The sequence below is a fragment of the Pimephales promelas genome, chromosome 8 (assembly GCF_988280905.1).
Source record: "Pimephales promelas chromosome 8, fPimPro1.hap1.1, whole genome shotgun sequence".
Lineage (NCBI taxonomy): Eukaryota > Metazoa > Chordata > Actinopteri > Cypriniformes > Leuciscidae > Pimephales > Pimephales promelas.
This window is the reverse complement of record NC_142776.1, coordinates 31,211,252-31,231,362: the sequence shown is the minus strand read 5'-3', so window position 1 is coordinate 31,231,362 and position 20,111 is coordinate 31,211,252. Positions and strand designations below refer to the sequence as shown.

The 20,111-nt window shown below is 37.9% G+C and overlaps 1 protein-coding gene across 1 annotated transcript in view; it reads left to right on the top strand.

Annotated features, from left to right (window-relative positions):
* Nucleotides 1–19,742, top strand: part of shq1 (SHQ1, H/ACA ribonucleoprotein assembly factor) — a 35,084-nt gene extending 15,342 nt beyond the window's left edge. Inside the window, exons 10-12 of the mRNA XM_039664790.2 lie at nt 576–699; nt 6,572–6,692; nt 18,916–19,742. Of these exons, the coding sequence (XP_039520724.2) occupies nt 576–699; nt 6,572–6,692; nt 18,916–19,510 (840 nt within the window). The 3' untranslated portion in view covers nt 19,511–19,742. The remainder of the gene's footprint in view (nt 1–575; nt 700–6,571; nt 6,693–18,915) is intronic.
* Nucleotides 19,743–20,111: the final 369 nt, after the last annotated feature.

Genomic DNA, 20,111 nt, shown 5'->3' with positions numbered 1-20,111 from the left:
GTTTCCCAACACCCTATCATTGTCTCCTCCTCTCTTTCTCTCTCAATCTCCTTCATTTCTCTTCCTCTCCACCCTGTGTTTTGCCTAACCACTGTAAATCCAGTGCTCCTTCAGCCCCCCTCTCTTCCTCAGCAGGCTTATTTACACCAGTGTTTAATAGCCTGGGGGAGTGCATGAGCTATGATGACATGCTAGAATGGCTCCGGGTGCATTCTTAACAAGCTGCTGAGAGAATAGCGGAGGGGAGGGAGAGTGGGAGGCTGGAAAACGCAAAAAGAGAAAGAGCGAATAAAGAGAATAAAGACATGTTTTCCCCCCAAAGCACTTGTCTGTTGATGCTTAGACCACGGAGAACTCTGAGGCAAGCGATTAAACACCGTCTACAATTAAGAACGCCGCTTGCCAAGGTGTTTAAAAGTTGACCTACTATTTACCCTGCTAATAAAATGAGAAGTCGTTGGGAATAATTAGAGCAATTTGCTGTAATTACCAGTGGAGTTAGGAAATGATTGATGTAATATGCTTAGACAGATCTGGAGCAATTTACAGACCGCTTGTGTGTGAATGTGTTACAGACGTATCACTCGGTACAAGATGTGCTGGTGTCTTTCGGCAGGAGGACTTTGTGCTACCCACTCTTCCGGCATTTCTCCCTGATCACAAGAGCTGTGAGAGACGTTGCTTGCATTTTTCAGTCTGGTGAGTCCTGTCCTTCTTTTTTTTTTTTTTTTTTTTTTCCCAGTTAAAAACAGACCTCTTAGCCTTTTCCAAGCCACCAATGGAACGCGTTGAGGGTCAAGACTAAACACATGACCTGATCCTCACCCTATAAACCCTGCAGTGCTTCCACCTCATTATGAGAATTCCTGCTGCCAATGAAAGCAAGCGTATCTCTTTCAACTTCATATCCCCATAAAGGCAGGTTTCTTCAAATAATCCCATTGGCGTTTATTTGTTTTTTCGTATGACTTGGTCAAACAACTCTTAAAATGAGTATATGAAGAGTTCAGATGCAAAAGCCTCTAAGTGCCATTTGAAATTTTCTCCTAGAATGATCATTTTTATCAAGCTTGTATATTTAAGTTCAGTAATTTCACTTAAATGACAATTAATAGGTAATCTTCATTGCAATTTAAGTGAAATTACTGAACTTAAATATACAGGCTTGATAAATATTATCATTCTAGAAGAAAATTTCAAATGGCACTTAGAGGCTTTTGCATCTGAACTCTTCATATATAATTATAGTTTTATTATATATATATGTATATATATTTATTTATATATATATATATACATATATATATATATATATATAATACTATTATTATATTTATACTCATTTTAAGAGTTGTTTGTTTGACCAAGTCATACGACAAGACAAATAAACTTTTATTTGTCTTTTCTGCTTGTTTATTCAAACTATGTTGTTCTATAACAGACAAACGTTGGTCTGCATACGTCATCTTAATCGCTTTTTTTTTTTTTACATAAATTATTGTTTTTTTATGCCTATAATAACATTCAGAATATGAAATATACTATCATTGATATAAAAAATCAAAACAAGTCTAAAATAAGAATGTTCAGATATTTTTTTTTACTGTAACAGAATTTGTTATGAAGACCCATCCTGCATATTTTGGTCCCAGTAAATCTCGGAAATGCATCACACTACAGAAGTGCGAGTTGCGAATACTGTTTCATGTTGACTTTAAGAGACTAATGACAACAAGAGCTTGACAGGCAACCTAAATTTACCCACAGCAGACGGTGTTGCTCACTCTGGACCAAATTTAACACAACGCTCACCAACTCTCCCTGAACAGCAGGGTGCTTCGGTAAAAGACATTTTCCATGACCAGTAAGTCAACAGATTGGTCATGTCTTGGTGTGCTTAGTCTTGCTGTTCTGTCAGCGCAAATGGGAGGGGGGGTTAAGAATGAGGAAATCTGAGAAGGATGTCTCCTCACTTCTGAAGAAATCAGCGATTCTGCCGAGTAGACACTGTTGCCTTTGATATCACTGCGAGAGGAGCAACCTTTAAATCAAAGAAGCCATCTGTGGGAGAGACAGAAGCGCTGTGTAAACACATTTTGGGGCGTGTGTGGTGAGATTATCCAACACATGTTGATTTTAGCGCTCATAGATAACTGCAATTAAAGGGCTTGTAAGGTTTGGGATTAGCAAGGTATAGTTGATTTGAGAAGTTAAGTCATAGTAGAGACTACTTGACAAAAGAAGATTAGAAACAAGTAAAATCACACTTCACTGATTTCAGGTTCATTCCAGGTACTGGCAGCTTTCTGCACTGACTGAGAATGACATGTACTCATAAAGAAACATTTTTTGCGACACATTTTCGATCCATAAATGGTTATTCAGAAATGTGTCAACTTATGACATCGGAGGCACTTGGAGGCGTCAACTGGGAAGTCTTTTTAGATGTAGGCAAGCAATGATAATTTTTTTTCTGGTGAAATGGATTATGTTACAAGACTGAACCTTCCCCATTAAGACCAGGCATGTGTATTAATAAAGTAAGTAGGATTGGTTTAGCTTTCAGGTTTGCTCTAAAGACCAGATAAAAAATGATGATCCTGCCAAATCAAGATGGATAAACCCTACAAAGAAATGGGAATACCATTTCAGGCTGAATGTTATAGACTATATAAGTCAGCCATTTAAAAATTGAACCTTGATAATAGATGTACATACATTTGGATATATAGTAAATGTTTAATTGATCTCTGAGGATCATAACTAAACACAAGACAACATTAACTATAACCAAGTCTCATTTTCGATGAGATTTATTTGATGAATTAGTGCGACAATATACAGGGCAGCCATTAAAGGTAGAGTAGGCAATTTCGCAGAGGTTAGCAATAACAAGCTAGCTTTGAAATCATAAGATCCCACCCTCTCTTCGAAAAAAGGGCTCCAAAGCCACGCCTCCTTTAAAATACATGAGCGCACACGGAGTCTGCAAAGCATCACAAGATAAGAGATGGCATTAAATTACCTCATGTCACAAAGCACATAACATCACAATAATAAAACTCAGAGCGCTGACGTGTACCACCTGATGGCTGCAGATTCATTTTGGCATTGATGGTATAGAAACGCATAATTCTATGCGGGTAGAATGTCACAGGGTTGCCATCTCTTAATCACGGTTGTTAAGGCAGCGTAAGCTCGTTGTTTTGATTCAGGAGGAACTGTAAAAGTACAAAAATACATATGTTGACAGTCAGGTAGGACTTCCTATAATTTCATTCAGACCAAATGCAATGATTGGACAAACCTTTTTTAGTCCTGAGACTTCCACAGAAGATATATGTAAATTATATATATATATTTAGACCACCTCTATTGTGGCCAGTATTGAGTATAACCAGTATAACAAGAAGTGTTTATGAAAAACATTGCCTAACTTTAATGTTAAGCTGATTTCAACTGTATGCAAATAAGCAGCAATAGCCAATAGGAGAGCAATATGATCTGCCATATCAAGTATGTAGGAACACCTGCTAGTAACCAACAGACTTGGTGATTCAATCTCAGGACATCAGTGCTGAACGTTCTGTAATTGGGTTGAAATTGTATTTTTAGTTTAGTTGTCTGCCCTTAGAGGCTTTTACATTTTACAAGATACTATCATATCAATCTGTTCTCTGAAGTTTAAACTGGTTCTCTTGCTCTTTTCCTCAAGGTACAGATTTCTAAACACACCGCTGGGTTTCACTCAGAATCTGTGACATCAGTTTACAATTTGTAGATTTACAACCATCAAAGCCTCACGAGCAATAAGGCTCCCCTTTAATGAACGGTAACAGCGGTGTGACTCCCCTCGGAAAGCAGGCTATCCTGTGAAACCGTGACTCCTGGGTAATTAATTTGTCGGCGGAACATGAATGGAGGTGTGTGTCTGATGTGTGTGTACTCTAATTTGAGGCACTTCGTTTAACCAGCAGTGAAAGCAAACAGTTGTAGGTAGTAGGAAAACAAACCCATTAATGATCCTGCACGAGGAAAGCCGTGATGGAAATGCTATCCAGGGGTAAATATTTGAACAGCCCTCTGGCAGCTCGTCTGGTTGTTCTCCGTGAGATCCTGCTAAAGTCAGCGGCCCTCAAGGAGATTGAGGAGGGAGAGTATGGATAACGGCCTAAAAGATGCACTGTGGGCAAATATAAACACTCATATATAATCTGAACGTTCAGGGGCATGCCTGTATTTTTCATTTAACTGCATAGCTTGGATTCAGTTTCCACTTGTTTTGCTCTGCACTGGCATGGGCTTTATCAGTTAACACAGTTTTTCCCAACTTTTTGCCATTGTTACCTCCATAGCACCATGTTAAATACCCCTTATATGTACTTGGCTAGATTACAGGTCTTATTGTTTTCTATTTGTATACATTTTAAAATATTATTTATTTCTGTGATGGAAAAGCTGAATTACATGCTAATATGGGGATTTAAGAATCAGTTCTAATTATCAATGTTGACAACAGTTTTTGTGGAATATATATATATATATATTTATTTATTTATTTTTTTTAGGATAAACTTCAAAGAACAGTATTTATTTGAAATGGAAAGCATTTGTAACAAAGGACTTCACTGTAACTTTTGATTCATTTTACTTTCAAATGGTAGTATACATAGTTGTATCTTTTGGTTTGGAAGCAGGTTCATTTTCATGGCATTTTAAGAGCCCTTTTACATCCTTCAGTGATCAAATTCGTTTTTGCTAAGTTCTGTCGTAGCTTAGTGAGATTCATTGTTTTCCTCGGCAGGAATTGTCACCTTTAAGCCAACGTGATCAATCTTAAAAAGTGCTTTGCCATATTCACGATGATAGATGTAGGCCATTTGATGCGGCATAATTTGATGTCATTGTTCTTTAACGTGATTTTTGCAGCTGTTTCACGAGTATAGCTCCTTTGTTCACTCGCAGTCAGTGTCACCCTTTGTATGATTAATACATTGGTGGTTTAAGGCTCATTCTTACCAAGTTTGTCAACAACATCCAGGTCATATTTCACACCAAAATCAAAGAAAAATACGAAGCCTGTTTGATGGACCTTTTATTTTGTTGGCATTTTACTGCAAGCCCAGACATCTTTCTCCCCTCAATAGTAGCTGTGTACTGATGGCATATGTTTTAGATGTAATCACAAATATATTATTATATTATAGTTGAAGTTTTACATGTCACAAATAAAGATTAGCTAGTGAAAGACTGATAATTGGGTTTTATTTTCTTAAAGCTAATTTTTTATTATTTACTTTTTTGGATGAAAATTACCTTGGCATATTTTTGGGCATGCTTTGTGAGATTGTGGACCTTTACCCTCTGTACTTCCAGAGCCCAAATCTCACCTTGTCAACCCATTCCACCTCTTCCTCTTCTTTCTTCTCGTCTCCTGTCCTCAACCTCTTCTTCCCCTGAGACGCCTGATTGCAGCACATGATTAACTGACTCAACATGCAATCTAAACCTTGCACAAACCCACAGCTGGTCTTCGGAAGAATCCAAAAGCTTTCTTTTCCTCCACTCTCCCAGGGAGCAGTGAAGAAAAGTAGAAAACCCTTCAATTATAGACGGATGAAAGTCGGAGACAGCGAGAGAGGGAGGACAAATGGAGAAAGACCGAGTACGGTTCAAGTTCCTGGAGTTTTTCACGCATGTCCTGAAGCTGGAAGCCACGGCGGCTGCTCTGGGTTAGAGCTCCAGCTTAAATGGGAACCAAATGTTTGTGTAAGGCTTTCCTCGGTGCGAGTGCACTGTTTGTTTTTTGAGGCGGCTGGAATGTCTCCACCGGCTGCCAGGCTATTCTGTGGGCAGCTCGAGAATCCTCGGGGTCCTGCTTTCACTTCACAACTGAGCACGTTGCATCGCGCTGAGGGGATGTTTTTGCACATTATTTGAGAGACGGGTGTTATGACAACAAATATCATTGCTGCGGCATGGTGCCCTTAAGGTGTTTGTGTGTATGGGGGTGTGTTTTGTGTGTTGTGGAAGCATCTGCCAAAATTGAAAATACAATTATCTCAAAAAGCATCTGCTTAGCACAGATTTCCCTTTTTTGCTCCAAAAAAGTTGCACAGTTAATTACTAACTCTACTGTCTTTACTGCTTTAAAAAATCCAAGTATTTTAAATTTGTATTACAAATTAACCAAAGAGTAGCTTATACAAGGTAAGAAAGCAATGATACACATACAGAAAAGTGAGAAACAAAAAAACAAAGAGAATGGAAAACAGCTAAATATAGATATCTATGTAATGGTGCATGCAGGTACATTGGTAAGTAATGAGATATTTTAGTGCTATAGATATAGATCGAGGCAATCTAAGATAATCATAGTAATAGTTATAAAGTTGTAGTGGAAATAGTAAACATACATAGTATTAAGATAAAAAATACATATGACAGACTATTTTCATAGAATATAGATCCAGTTAAGTTTTTGTTTCCCCACTGGTTTAAGCATAAACCACACTAATAAATGCATACTTCTGTGTTTAGGCTGATTCAGTTCATGCTTTCTTTGTCACAGGGAAGGCCTGCATCCTGAAATGTCTGCTAGCCATCCATAAGATCTTCCGGGAGAACGATCCAGCCTACATCCTCAATGACCTCTACATCACGGACTACTGCATCTGGATCCAGAGGATCAAGTATGTTCAGTCCAATCTAGCCTGAAATGAACTAGGTCCAAAATCTGATCGTCTGCTAATCATGCCGTGTTGATGAATCCCTGCTGAGAGCTAAACCGCAGGTTCATTAAAGCAGTGAGCCACAAGAGATAGCATTATAGTGATTTTACTAGGGATAAGAGGTCTTTTTAGAATCTCACAATGTCAAGTCCGGGTCACATTTCACACCAAAATCAAAAAAAGAAAATAAGAAATTATGTTTCGCATAAAAAGAGATTCCTGCACTGCATTTTGACATCTCCATGATGGTTAACCACATTTTCACCACATCAAAGTACTAATACTACCATGAAAAAAAAATAAAGCTGTATATAATTAATATGCAACAAATTTAAATAACTTTTTTAGTAAAAAAAAAAATTGTATTATATTCTATGAGATTTTTGTTTGCATTACGGTAATGAGAAATTTGTGTGAAAATTGACATGTAAAATGTCAATTTTCTTTAGGAAAAATAGATATTATTTGTTTGTTTTTGTTTTTTTGGGGGGTTGAGATAAGCTTCATAAATGTTTTTGTAAGGTTTGGTGAGATGTACCAATGCGAAACAGAGTGCCTAAAACCAGCAAGCAATAACATGACAGTACAGAGTCCAAACGGTCCATTCCATATTGTTTTTGTTTTAGTTCAGTCTTAGTTAGTTAAACAGAACCACAGTGCTTGAACTTGATTCAGGATGAATGGTATCGCAATCATGATTGTGCTCGGCATTTTTTGTAATCACTTCCACATTTAAAATGCGAACTATGGCATAATTCAGTAATGAGAGATACTCTGCTTCCCGGCTGGTGTTCAGCTAAAGTCGTACGCTTGTCTATAAAGAGTCCAGTTGAAAAATGTGCTTCTGAAATTGTAGGCCCGTTGCCCAGATGCGATAAACGTCCTGCGGGGATTGCGCAGAAATTTTTCAGTCCTGTGTTTTGCCAAAGTGTAGATTTTCTGGCAAGAAAATGTCCTTGACAGCAAATTAATAATTGATGTGTAAAATGGCAGAGTTTAAATGTGCCTGTTTTCTCAATGAGATAAAGGGAGAAAATGAGGGAAAGCGATGGAGAGGTGGGTACAGAGACTCTTTGTCCATGGTCCACAGAGAACTGCACAGTTCCACTGTCAATGTGCTGGAAAACTCAGTCACTCTTGCTGGGCCTCTTAGTTACGGAAAAGAAAAAGGGCAAATAAGGCAAAGCACTATCATGTCTTTATTCCCCTCCTTATAAATGGAAAGTAAAATGAACATAAAATATTAAAAGGCAGGGAAAAAGGTGTCCTTAGGGTTCTCCATCGATCACTAAATGCATCATCTGAGGCATCAATATCATTGACCTGCAATTGAGTTCTTGTGTTTCTCTGTTCCCCTCCCTCTCCCTCTTTGGTACTTTATTGAGCAGAACTGAGGAAAAACAGACTGGATCTGTGACAGCACTCGAGTGCCACTGATGTGTCTTAGTCATACTTGCCTTGAGGCGTTTGACATGTCTCAACATCACACTGGAAATTGATTTCCAGTTTGCTTCCTTTTAGAATATCTTTAGTTGTCTTGAAACAGCGCTGCAAACTTTTCCTTTGAGTTGAGACAAAACCCCTCTTGTCATGGGAAGTGACTGCAGGAGACTTTCTCCTCCTTTTAAGTGCTGGAGCATTTGATCAAATCCCCACTGCTCTGGTTTGTGTTGATAACTCCGTTATCATAGCAGGTTTGTTGTGACAGCGTTTTCAACATCTGACATATCCTCTGTCAGATTATTTAAACATATTCTTCTCTTACAGAAGGACGCCCCAGTCCAGTTATCTAAGCGAAGTTATCTTTGGCTGCGTTCACATGGCAAAATGCAGTTCTCACTTTTGTTTTAGAATGCAAAACGGTTCAGAATTTCCATCCGTTCATCCGTCCACACACTTACAGATAAATAAAATGAAACAATAACGGACTGAGGGAAAATTTTGAATTTGAAATCAAAAGAATGATGGATAAATTCTGAATTTGAAATCGAAAGAACAATGGATGGATGGATGGAAATTCTGAATTTGAAATCCATCCATTCATCGATAGATTAGATAGATAGATAGATAGATAGATAGATAGATAGATAGATAGATAGATAGATAGATAGATAGATAGATAGATAGATAGATAGATAGATAGATGGATAGATGGATGGATGGATGGATGGATGGATGGATGGATGGATGGATGGATGGATGGATGGATGGATGGTTGGATAGATGGATTTATGAATGAGCGGAACTTCTTAATTTAAAATCCATTCATCTATCTTTCTTTTTGTCTGTCTGTCTATCAAGGATAGCTTTGAAATTCAGGCTATTGACAGAAAGAACAATTGATGGATTGATCGACAATTTTTACATTGAAATCCATCCATCGTTTGTTCTGTCCATCTTATCTTTCATTCGGTATCTCTATCGCTCCATCTACCTAACCGTAAAACTTTAAGGATTTTCTAGCTTTTTCAAAACGAGTCCTCATCAAGACAGCATCCAAACTTTCTATAATCTAGCTTTTCTAGATAAAACTTGCATGTTATTTTACCTCATTTTACTTGCTTTCATCCAATTTTGAATTGTAATTCTTCATCCTGTTCCTATAGGGTTTTTTTTTTGTCGTGAAATGTGGTTTAGACTGTGTGAACGTAGCCTTTGTAAGATCTTTGGATTATAGATGTTATCCAGTCTCAGTTCCTCCTCAGATCTCTTATCTGCAGTCAGACACGATCATCTGCTTGTGATGAATGCCGGGATTAATGAACAAGGCCCGTGAGGGATAATATATTGTGTCTCTCTCTAATCTGACTAGCTTTCTCACTCTTGAAGTCTTCCAGACTGCCGGAATGTCATGCTCAAATTTATGACGTCTTAAAGACTTCAAGTGTGATTTAAGTCTCTGTACTGGCCCTCGGATCAACAATCAAACAACCAAACAGTGGATTGAGTTGGACACTCCTCTTTCTGGCTTTTTGACTGACACGGCACAATGAATCATTGTTTGACATTCTGATGGCAACATGCCTGACGATCGCCACTATCACTCAGTCCTTCTATGTATGGTTGGATCAGTGTCTGACAAATATTGTCCCATGTCCATCCGCTATTGCAGATGTTTCCAGCTTTTTATCTTGGCTGAACCTATATGTCCTAACTTGTTGATTAAAGTAATGTTACTCATCGTCGGAGTGTTTCAAACCTGCATTTTTAGGATAGTTTAAGATTCTTCTTTAAGACTCCTTTTTTTTTCATTTAACAGACTGTCAAGCTTCACAAAGAATGAATATACACCTTAAAAGTTTCCAGAAGTTTCAGAAGACTAAGGAATATAGGAAGTTGAATGAGTTTGACATTCTTTGGCCACTGTAAAAAGCTGGTTGTATTGAAACCGCAGTTTTTGTGGAATTGAATGAGGATGAGTAAATGATAGATGCATATGTTCCATTTGGATGGTGTTAGAACAATCTTTTATTTTAGTATAGCATTTGAATTTGTTTACTAACTTATAGGGGAATTTTCAGCACAGTCTTGGTTGGTAAACGGGAACATTGTAAGTTTGGGAAAATGACCAAAGACCACTATAAAACTTTGCTTTTCTTTGTATTCTCAGGTTCATACTTGTTCAAAACAAAAGACATGGGGGAGACGAAGAAAAGCAGTTTTGCATTAGCAAATATCTTATGTATGCATGGAATGATTTCTGTGCTCTAGAAAGGCTGAAAAACAACTCGTTTGTACAAAAAGAAAACTCATGTTTTGCCTACGGACATTAGCTAAGCTTGCAAAATTTCCATACAATGTATAAAGTTGTCTGTTTCAAAAGTCACCTTATAGCGGCTCTGCAATCACTTACAATCAGTGCAGGTGAGGTTCTGCTACACATTTCAATGTGTGCCGCTGATGCAATACTCTTGAGACCTCTGGCATTTTCTTATCTTTTCTTCCCCCTCCCATCCAGCATTCAGAATCATTCCAGTGAGTCGACTCTTTGGCCAGTCCAGAAAGCAGATCAGATAAGGTGGAACTTACTGTTTTTCACTAAGTGCAATGGAGCTGCTATCTGACAGAGCCTTGCTTTTCATTTTCCCTTTGTGTTCAAACTCCTTAATTGGGTCAGTCGGATTCCGGCAACCATGGCAACCTGTTAAAGGTGAGCTTAAGGGTTTATCTTTTGACAAGATGAGAGAGTTGCTTTCTCTGACATTGAGAAACGACACATTGTCAGAGTATTGACGCTCAGCCAACTGTTTTTCTCCAGGGACTCGAACCCCTTGCTTGAGGGGAAAGAGGTCTCCAGGGGCCACATGGGTCAGGGGTTTCGTAAAGCTTTGTGGTCAGTTGCCCCAGAGTGGACATTACTGTTGTCAGTTCGTGTTAAATCACGACAGACTAAAGAGGTGTGAGAAACTGTTTTCACTTTGTGCATCAGTAGCCAAATGAATTGTGAAATCCCTCTCTCTGGAAATCAGGCTTGAAATATCTCGGTTTGGTGTGTGTGCTGGTTAATAGCACTCTTTAGGTTATTAAGGATTGCTGTTACTTCAGTCTGGATGGCTTTGAGTTTGATCGTGACCTTTTTGGTTTTGTTCTCTGACATTACACTAGCTTTCCGTACGATTTGAGAGGTTCACTTATGACCATACTGATCAGCTTGGGTGTTGTTTGGAAAAAATGGGTAATGACGGCATCTTGATTGTAAAAAGTGATTAATAGTGTTGGACTGGACTATATAGAAGTACCTGCAGGTGTCTTTGTCACTTGGGATTGATGTATTCTGGAACTAAAATTGTCTAAATAATAGGGTTTACTAAGTAAAGGCTGATTTAAATGTTGTTGTTTTTTATTTTTATAACCAATAATGATACAAATTATTTTCATGTGGAAGTGTTTGATAACCAAAATGCAAACTTTTAATAGTTTGATTTTCACAATCAAGTAGGGATGTGCAAATGCATTATTCACCCAAATTGTAAATTCTGTCATCATGTACTCACCCTCATGTCAAAATATCCAAAGAAGGGTCATAAGCATCATAATAATAATCCATTGAGCAGTCTTATCCATATCCAAATCTTCTAAAGAGACACAAGGGATTTTTATGATTAACAGGTTTACAACGCAAATACTTGGACAAACACGGATGTTCAAATGTGTGCGTGGCATACGAGAACAACATGAGAGTGAGTAAATGTAGACAGAATTTAAAGGGGTGGTAAAGTATGATTTCACTTTTCTAATTTTAGTTTGTGTGATGTTGCTGTTTGAGCACAAACAACATCTGCAAAGTTACGATGCTTTAAAGTTCAAAGCAAAGAAAGATATTTGCTTTTTTTAAAAAGGACTACAACAAATGGCTGGTTGGAACTACACGACATTCCTCCCGGGTTAGTGACATCACTAACCCTAAAATGTACATAAACCCGCCCCTGGGAACACGCAGTCCATGATGAGGAGAGGAAAAGTTGTTGTATAAGAGTACATTTGTGAGTCGGCTCAAACTTTAGCATCCTTCTTTTCAAATGCAATAGAAAGTCGCTCTGTGTGTACCTCACAACAGTTCCTATATGAGCGATTTATAGTTTATCATGACAGAATATGCTAATTGAAGATAGTTAACCACATCAGCAAAATAAATTCGTCAACTAACCATTCAGAGACGTCCTGTTGCATTCTACATGTTGTCCCTTCTTTTTGAGTCTCTCAATCTTTGTCTGACTCCGTTTTAACATTAAAGGCAGAACAGTTTCTGTCATTTTAGTGTCTGCGTGAGTTAATCGCAGCTACTAACACTCACAGCTCTTGAAACCCCGCCCTCTGCATAAGCTTATTTGCATTTAAAGGGCCAGGCACAAAACTTTAACATCCTATGTAAAAAAAGCTGTGGGGTATTTTGTGCTAAAACTTCACACACACACACTGGGGACATCGGATATATTTTACATCTTGTGAAAATGGCATTTTACCACCCCTTTAAATTTTGGGATGAACTAACTAACTAAGTTTTGGAATAGTCATTCAGACAATTAGAACTGTGATTGATTGCATTGATCAAATGAAGCATGTACGAGCTGGAGCGGAACTCCTCAAAGTCAAACACAAACGTTATCTAAATCACATTTAGTTTTACTAGTATGATTATTCAAAGCATTTTAGATTGTTTATTATTATCGCACAAGTGCACTAATAGCGGGAGAGGGGGGTCAAAGCGAACACCGGCAGAGGCTGTGCCTGTGGCGTGTCTTTTTAAGTTATCCAGTGAATGCCTGCATTGAAAGCGTGAGTGTTCTTCGAAGAGAAAAAAAAAAGTTTATGGAGTTTTTAGTGACAGTAGCCACTAAAAACTACATTAAGGCTGTTTTTTTTAGAATTTTTGACATGGCCTGACATGCACTTTTTTCAGTTGCTTATAAAAAGATTAATCGCTAGAGTCTCCATTACACTGTATTCACAAACTGGGCTACAGTAATATGTGATCAACATGTTCTTGTTTGAGTGTGGCTCTTAGATACAGAGAGTTAGAGAGAGAGAGAGGATTGAAGTGTCCCGCTGGTGTGAGGAAAGTGATCCCGGTCTTAGAGCTCAAACAGATAAGTGGATCATATTCACTCTCAGTGTGTGGTTTAGCGGCATCTGAACACTTCGGCTTGTAATGTCAGTCTTGGCTGTGACGGTGCTTCAAGTTTCCAGAATCCTCTCCTGTGATATGCAAAAGACCGAATAAAACCATGCCACCATTTTGCTAAATATATACCTAGAATGGACCATTCATGCAGTCACTTTGGATAAAAGAACCCGCCAAATGAACAAACGTAAATGGGCTAAGGACTTGACTGAATTGTGTACAACTCACAGTTCAGCCTTATAATGAATCATTTACTTCGTTTCAGTGACTTCATGAATCTGTGATAATCTGTGAAAGTGGTCTTATGCCATTTTAAAGACTAACCTCATTGAAAAGGCAGAGGTACATTTTGTCCTTGTGTCCTTGATTTGTATATCTTAAGAGCTTAATGTAGAGCGCTTTGTCTGAAGTAGACAAGTAATTCACCACAGGTTCACCCCATCTCTCTAGACGTAAAGGTCTGCACTATTTTCTCAAGCTGCCTCTAGTGTGTCTTTGTTGCGGCAGGCTTGTTTTTATTTCCCCCTTCTCCCAACCTTGAAAGCCGCTCCTTCTCGGTTAATTAAGGCGAACCACAACACCGTCATCATAATGACTGAATTGTGTACAACATTATCCTTCGCCCCAAAAGGGGCCTTTGTTTCCACCGCAAGTGTGCATTCTCTCACCACAGAAGTGGAGGAGGAGAGGGAGAGATAGAGACAGAGAAAACAAGTAAACCTCTACTATCCTAACTCAATAATGACTTCCCACAGGGAGAAAACGAATATGGCAAATGTTTGAAGCGCCTCCGCCACTGCTACAGGATTTCCACCAACCACATTACTCCAGGAAGTGCTTAATAGTTTTATGGACCGTCTTTCTTCATCTGAGAGCACATGGGGCTTGGTGCTTTTCAGAGAATTTTCTTTGTCCAGGCCAGGGTCAGAAATTAACAAGGGGCTGGGCCAAAAAAGCCCTGAAAAAGTTATTTTTCTTTTTTATATCTGTTATCTAATATATATATAATATTATAGTTATGAGCCACTAGTGACTTGTAGACATGGATAAAATGTTCCCATTAACTACAATCTGAGACTGGAGGATTATTTAAAATGTATTCCAGCAGAGCATTTGTGTTTTGGGATAGCCTATTATTTATAGAAATGTTGATTTACATAATGAACAGCCATAATTGTTTATTTACTAATTTTGGTTTTGGAAGAATTCCCTCATAAAGATTTTAAAAAAAAAATCTACTGAAAATCATTAGCAAGGGACCAATAATAACGTTAATTTCAGACACTGGAACCTTTTTCATTCATTTTTTAATTTTTTGAAGCTGGTCAGATGATTTCTGGTCTTTAATGGCAACCTTTTTTTATGCTGAAAAAAGTACAAATTGTAAGCGGATGATGTTAGCATAGTAAGCATAATCACATTGACCCGTTATGTGTGGTCATTTGATGGACATTTCATGTGTGGTTTTCTCAAAAAAGTGTTAACACATACAAGGCCTGTTTGTGTGTTTTGTCATTCACCTTGTAAAGCCACTGAAAAGTGTTCAAACCAGTTTTGCCTCTCCGTCTAACCATGACTTCTCCTTGACATATCACAGTCTGCCTCTTTATCTCAGATAAACGCCTTCTGAAGGCGCCAAGCATACTTGTGACTAAAGCGCTGTGTATACTCAAGATCCTCCTGAGACCGTAGCGCTGCTCTCCTGCTAGGAATCCCTGTCCGCTGGCGGCCCGGCACATCATTAGGCTTGTGCGGTGATAACAAGGCATCTTGGTTCTCAGCGGCGTGTTAATTGAAGCACAGAGTTCACCGACCCACGTCAATAGAGACAGGTCGGCTCAGACTCGCACGCTTTATCCTTTTTTTGAATGACCACGACCTCAAACCCCAGCTCCCCCGCCCGATCGCTAATCACCATGGTGAAGAAGGATTTGAGCGGCTTGCGAGTCTGAATAGTAGCCACTTGAGTTTTGGCAGCACCCGATCGCATTTGCTACATGAATAATGTATGCCTCAAGGCCCCTTTTAGGACTGGGATCTTCGCATTGAGTGTATTGTAGCAATATATATATATATTTTTCTTCTCAGGGAAGCTTTGTCAGGTTGCTTTGCATATTGCTTCTCCTCAGGGGAACTTTGTGGCGGAATGCGATATTAGTGAAACTCTGATTGATGTAATTATTTTGGTGTCCAGACGTTTTAATATTGCGTGCTTTACATATTCACAAAATGACAAAATATCAAATGGTTGTAGTATTATACATTTGAACACCCCAAAAAATGTTGCATCATCTAATGAAATTTTACGAGCCATGGGCATTCCCTAATTTTCAGATTATCTCTACAACCCTTGTTAAATTGTCGGGCCAAGTACATGCATGCTTTGTTTTTTCTAGTTAGTGTTAGTCATATTTTAAAACGGACACTTCAAGCACGTTTTTATAGAGTACTCTAGCTGATAAATGTGTACTGAAGAGTAGGGTTGTGCCGATAGACGATAGTATCGTGTATCGACGATAGTCTGACATATCGCCGATGGCAGATGCCTTTGACGATATCAATACGATAATTGGCTCGTTTTACCATAATGTATTAAATTATTATTATTAGGCCTATTATTATTATTATAAAGCTAGTATTGTTATTAAATGAATATTAGGAACTACAATTTGCCTTGCCTAAATTTACACCGACAACATCACCTCATAACAATTGCAACAACACACGCACTAATGAGGACTCCTCTAAGAGAATGTTTTTAAAACAGACTAAAAAACATCCCACATCAAAATGTAATTTCAAGGTGATCCATTCACAAATTATCAAGTGTGCTCGTTTTAACAGACGCAAAATTCAATTTCCTACAGATCCAAGATGAAAACGGCATCGTTGTTCGTCAGTATTTGTTTCCGTAACACATTAACAAAACGTTTAATGACACTAACACTAAAAACAATACAATTACTAAATAGTATTAATAATAATATCACTAAAATAGTATTATAGTTTAGTTACCGTTATCATCGTCGTCTCTGAGGGAACGCGGCGTTAATGCAGATGACGTCCGTTTTTACTTTCACTTTCAGAGATTGAGCGCGTTTACATGCGACGACGTTCTTAACCTGATTATGTTGAATAAACTTGACAATGCATGTGGTCATGTAAACGTTTCCTTTATCAGAGTCAAGTCATAAATATAGCCTAAGTATAAAACGATCGACTCAGCTAGACGTTTGGCCCTTGCTCTTGTTTCTCCCGGCATTTAAAACACATTAACCCGCGTACTTCGTGCTTACTGAAGTGCGCATGTGAAGTGCGCAGAGAGCGCACTGGTAGGGGGGCACATATCGCAAACTCCGACTTTTTCTGACCCAAGAAATTATGAAAACGTGTTTTCATCTCGTGCAGAAATAGGCCCTAGTCAGAATGCTGCATGTAACGGCATGAGGATAGGCTAATAATGTCCGTAAATTTCCCGTTGACAAACAAAAGGATTATGAGGATCTCTTTTTGTTTACCTCACTATACCAGGAAATAACCTGATCCTATTAATAAACACTCCACCTTTTGCTAGCAAAATAGAAAAAAAAAGATTCTCGTATATAAAACGAAGTAGGCTAATAAAACAAGCAAATGAATGAGTAGGCTAAATAATTAAGTTAATAATCAAATGTTAGCCCCGCCCCCTCACGATACTATCGTGTATCGCCGATCTCACAGGCTGACGATAGGACGATATGAAAATGGAGCATATCGCCCAACACTACTGAAGAGTTTTTCCTACAGTAGCCATGGAGACATCTGTGTTGTGAACTGAATACTAAAATATCCTCTGCCAAACCCAATTTTTTGGTTCACAACAAACATGTTGCCTGTAAAATAATTATTTAAGGATTAGTTTAATTTAAATTCTGTCATCATTTACTTGTATGGTTTTCTTTATTTAATGGAATGCAAAGGTTTCACTACCATTCAGAAAAGTGGGGTCAGTACGATTTTGTTTTAACTAATAGCCTACTTTTTTTTTAGCAAAGATACATTCAATTGGTCAAAAGTTACAGTGCATCACTGTTTCCACAAAAATATTAAGCAGCACAGCTGTTTTCAAGATCGATAACAAGAAATGTTTCTTGATCACCAAAATTTCTCAATCATGTTATTAACACAATTATGCTTAAGCCGACAATGCACATGATCATGTAAATGTTTTTTTTTTTTTTTTGGCTCAATGAAGTGAGCTTGTGTGATATGTGACAGGAATGGGATTTAAACGCATCAAGACAGAGCTAGGGTTTGACGGGAAGGGAGGAGAAAATGGATTTCGAAATCACTCATTCTTGATCACACTCTTTTCTTAAACTCATGCAGGAGAAGTGGAGGTACAGTCAAAATGCTGTATCTGTTACTGCATGAGAGGATTTTAAGAGCCTTAAGTTTCCCGCTGACGGGTTTCAATACTCTTCTTTAGTTTTTAATGCTTTATTTTACATCACAATCAACAGTAAAATAAATCTGAGTCATAGTAAACTCTGAGTCATATATGCAAATGATTATGCTTTGATGTCACTACCGGGAAATAACCTGATTTTACTAATAAAGTCTTGTAAACCCGGTTTACTTGTGCTGCCTGACAGGTTATTGGTTTGCATGTAAATATGGACAACAGGTTATTTCTGATTTATTTGAGTTATCAGCGTACTGATGTGCATGTTAATTCAGCTTTATTATCACAGGAATAAATTATATTATAAAATATTTTTAAATTGCTTTCTAAATTGCATTAGTATTTCACAATATGCAGCCTTTGTGAAAATAAAAGACTTCTTGCAAAAACGTATTGCTCTTATAATTTAATAATCTCATTTTGTGGTCCATGGAAAAATAATCATTGTACATTTGAGTATACATTTTTCAATATATTTTGTCATAAATTGACTGTGAGCTCCTTGGTGGAGTAACAATCCCTTATTAGATGCACAAATCCAGTCACAAATGTATCTTTTTTAGGACCGTTAAACAATTAATCGCGATTAATCGTGATTAATCGCTTCCAAAATAAAAGTTTGTGTTTAGATAATATATATGGGTGCACTGTGTATAATTATTTATTTATATATATATATATATATATATATATATATATATAAACACACATATATTTAAGAAATATTTTCATGTATATACTGTAGATTTTTATACAATTTATATTATATATAAAAATTAAATTTTATATATAAATAATATTATTTTCTTAAATATACATGCATGTGTGTATATTTATTTATTTATTTATATACACAGTGCACCCAAATATGTAAACATAAACTTTTATTTTGGATGCGAATAATCACGATTAATCGTTTGACAGCTCTAATCTTTTCTTAATAAGCTAAACTTTGTAATATGAATTAACTACATGTACTTACTATAGGGTTTGGTTTATGGTTAGTTGCAAGTAATTATACATAATGTAAGGTTATTACTATAGTATCTATATGTAATGTATATAACAAAGACACTTTAAAATGAAGAGTTAAACATTGTTTCTTTTTTCTTTACCAGATCCAAGCATGTGCTCGCACTAGCCGAAACCCTGCGGAATGCCAAACTGCACAAAAACGATCTAGAACTAGAGCTGGAGATACTTGAACAAGCTGCTGAACTTGCGTTGAAGGATGAAGAGGACTCCAGCAGTGGCAGTGACTCTGAGGAAGAAGAGAGCGAAGAAGAGCAACCTGAAGAAAAGACCCAAAATGACCGAGCGGAACTCAGACCTCTTGAACCTGAGGTCATCTGTGAGGTTGTGAAGGAAGAAGCGCTGACTGAAGCTTCCCCCCTCCGTGTTGAGTCCAGACGGATGATTGAAGAGCTGGGAGAGAGCCTGGAGGCGGGGCTGACGATTGAGGAGGATGTGCCTCGGGGAAGACGATCTATTAGTGGCAGTAACACCGAGCGAGAGGGAGAGCGAAAGAGAGAGGCAGACTATTACCATCGGTGTGCAGCTGAGACAGAAAGAGACGCCGCGAAAGCAGCAACCAGCAGAGAGCTACTTGATCCGTGCCTTCAGAGGAATCCACTGCGCATCATAAGCACTGATGAATTGGACAGTGACGATGATGGAGATCTACTTCTTACACTGGTAAAAGAAGGACCATAGTGGAAACATTGCTTGGATACTACGATTCCTTCCCACTAAGAGTAACGGATGTATCCTTAAGTCTATCTAAGAGCTTCTGCTTTTTCATGGATTTATATTGTGAAAAATGATGGTTTAATTTGTGGCAGTGTTGCTGCTTTTGAAAATAAGACTCCCCCCCCAGTGTACATTTATGTAATTCAGTTCAGTTCAGTTTATTGCAAAATATAGCAATAAAAAAGTTTGACTTCTATTTTATTGTATACACTGCTTTTTACATCATGCTAAGTGTGTGTATATCTGTGTAAATGTGTAAAAAGCATATAAAGATACCTTAAGCATATTCATGCTATTTAAAGGCTTACTCAACAATAGTGTCTTCTTCAAACAAATACGTGTTCAAGGCAAACGTCTGCATTCCTGTGGCACTTCAGAGAGATTTCTAGGGTCGTTGATTACACAAACTGATCTTTTGCAGTCTGTGATGCTGCTGTTATTTACAAGCATCCTGTTTGCGGTGAGGCGCCATCCAGAGCGTGTTAGTCCTCCCTTCTGATGAATGTGAGATTAGCATGTTGCACGTTGTCATTTCCTTGGATGTCGAGGAGTAGGTGGTGGTCGT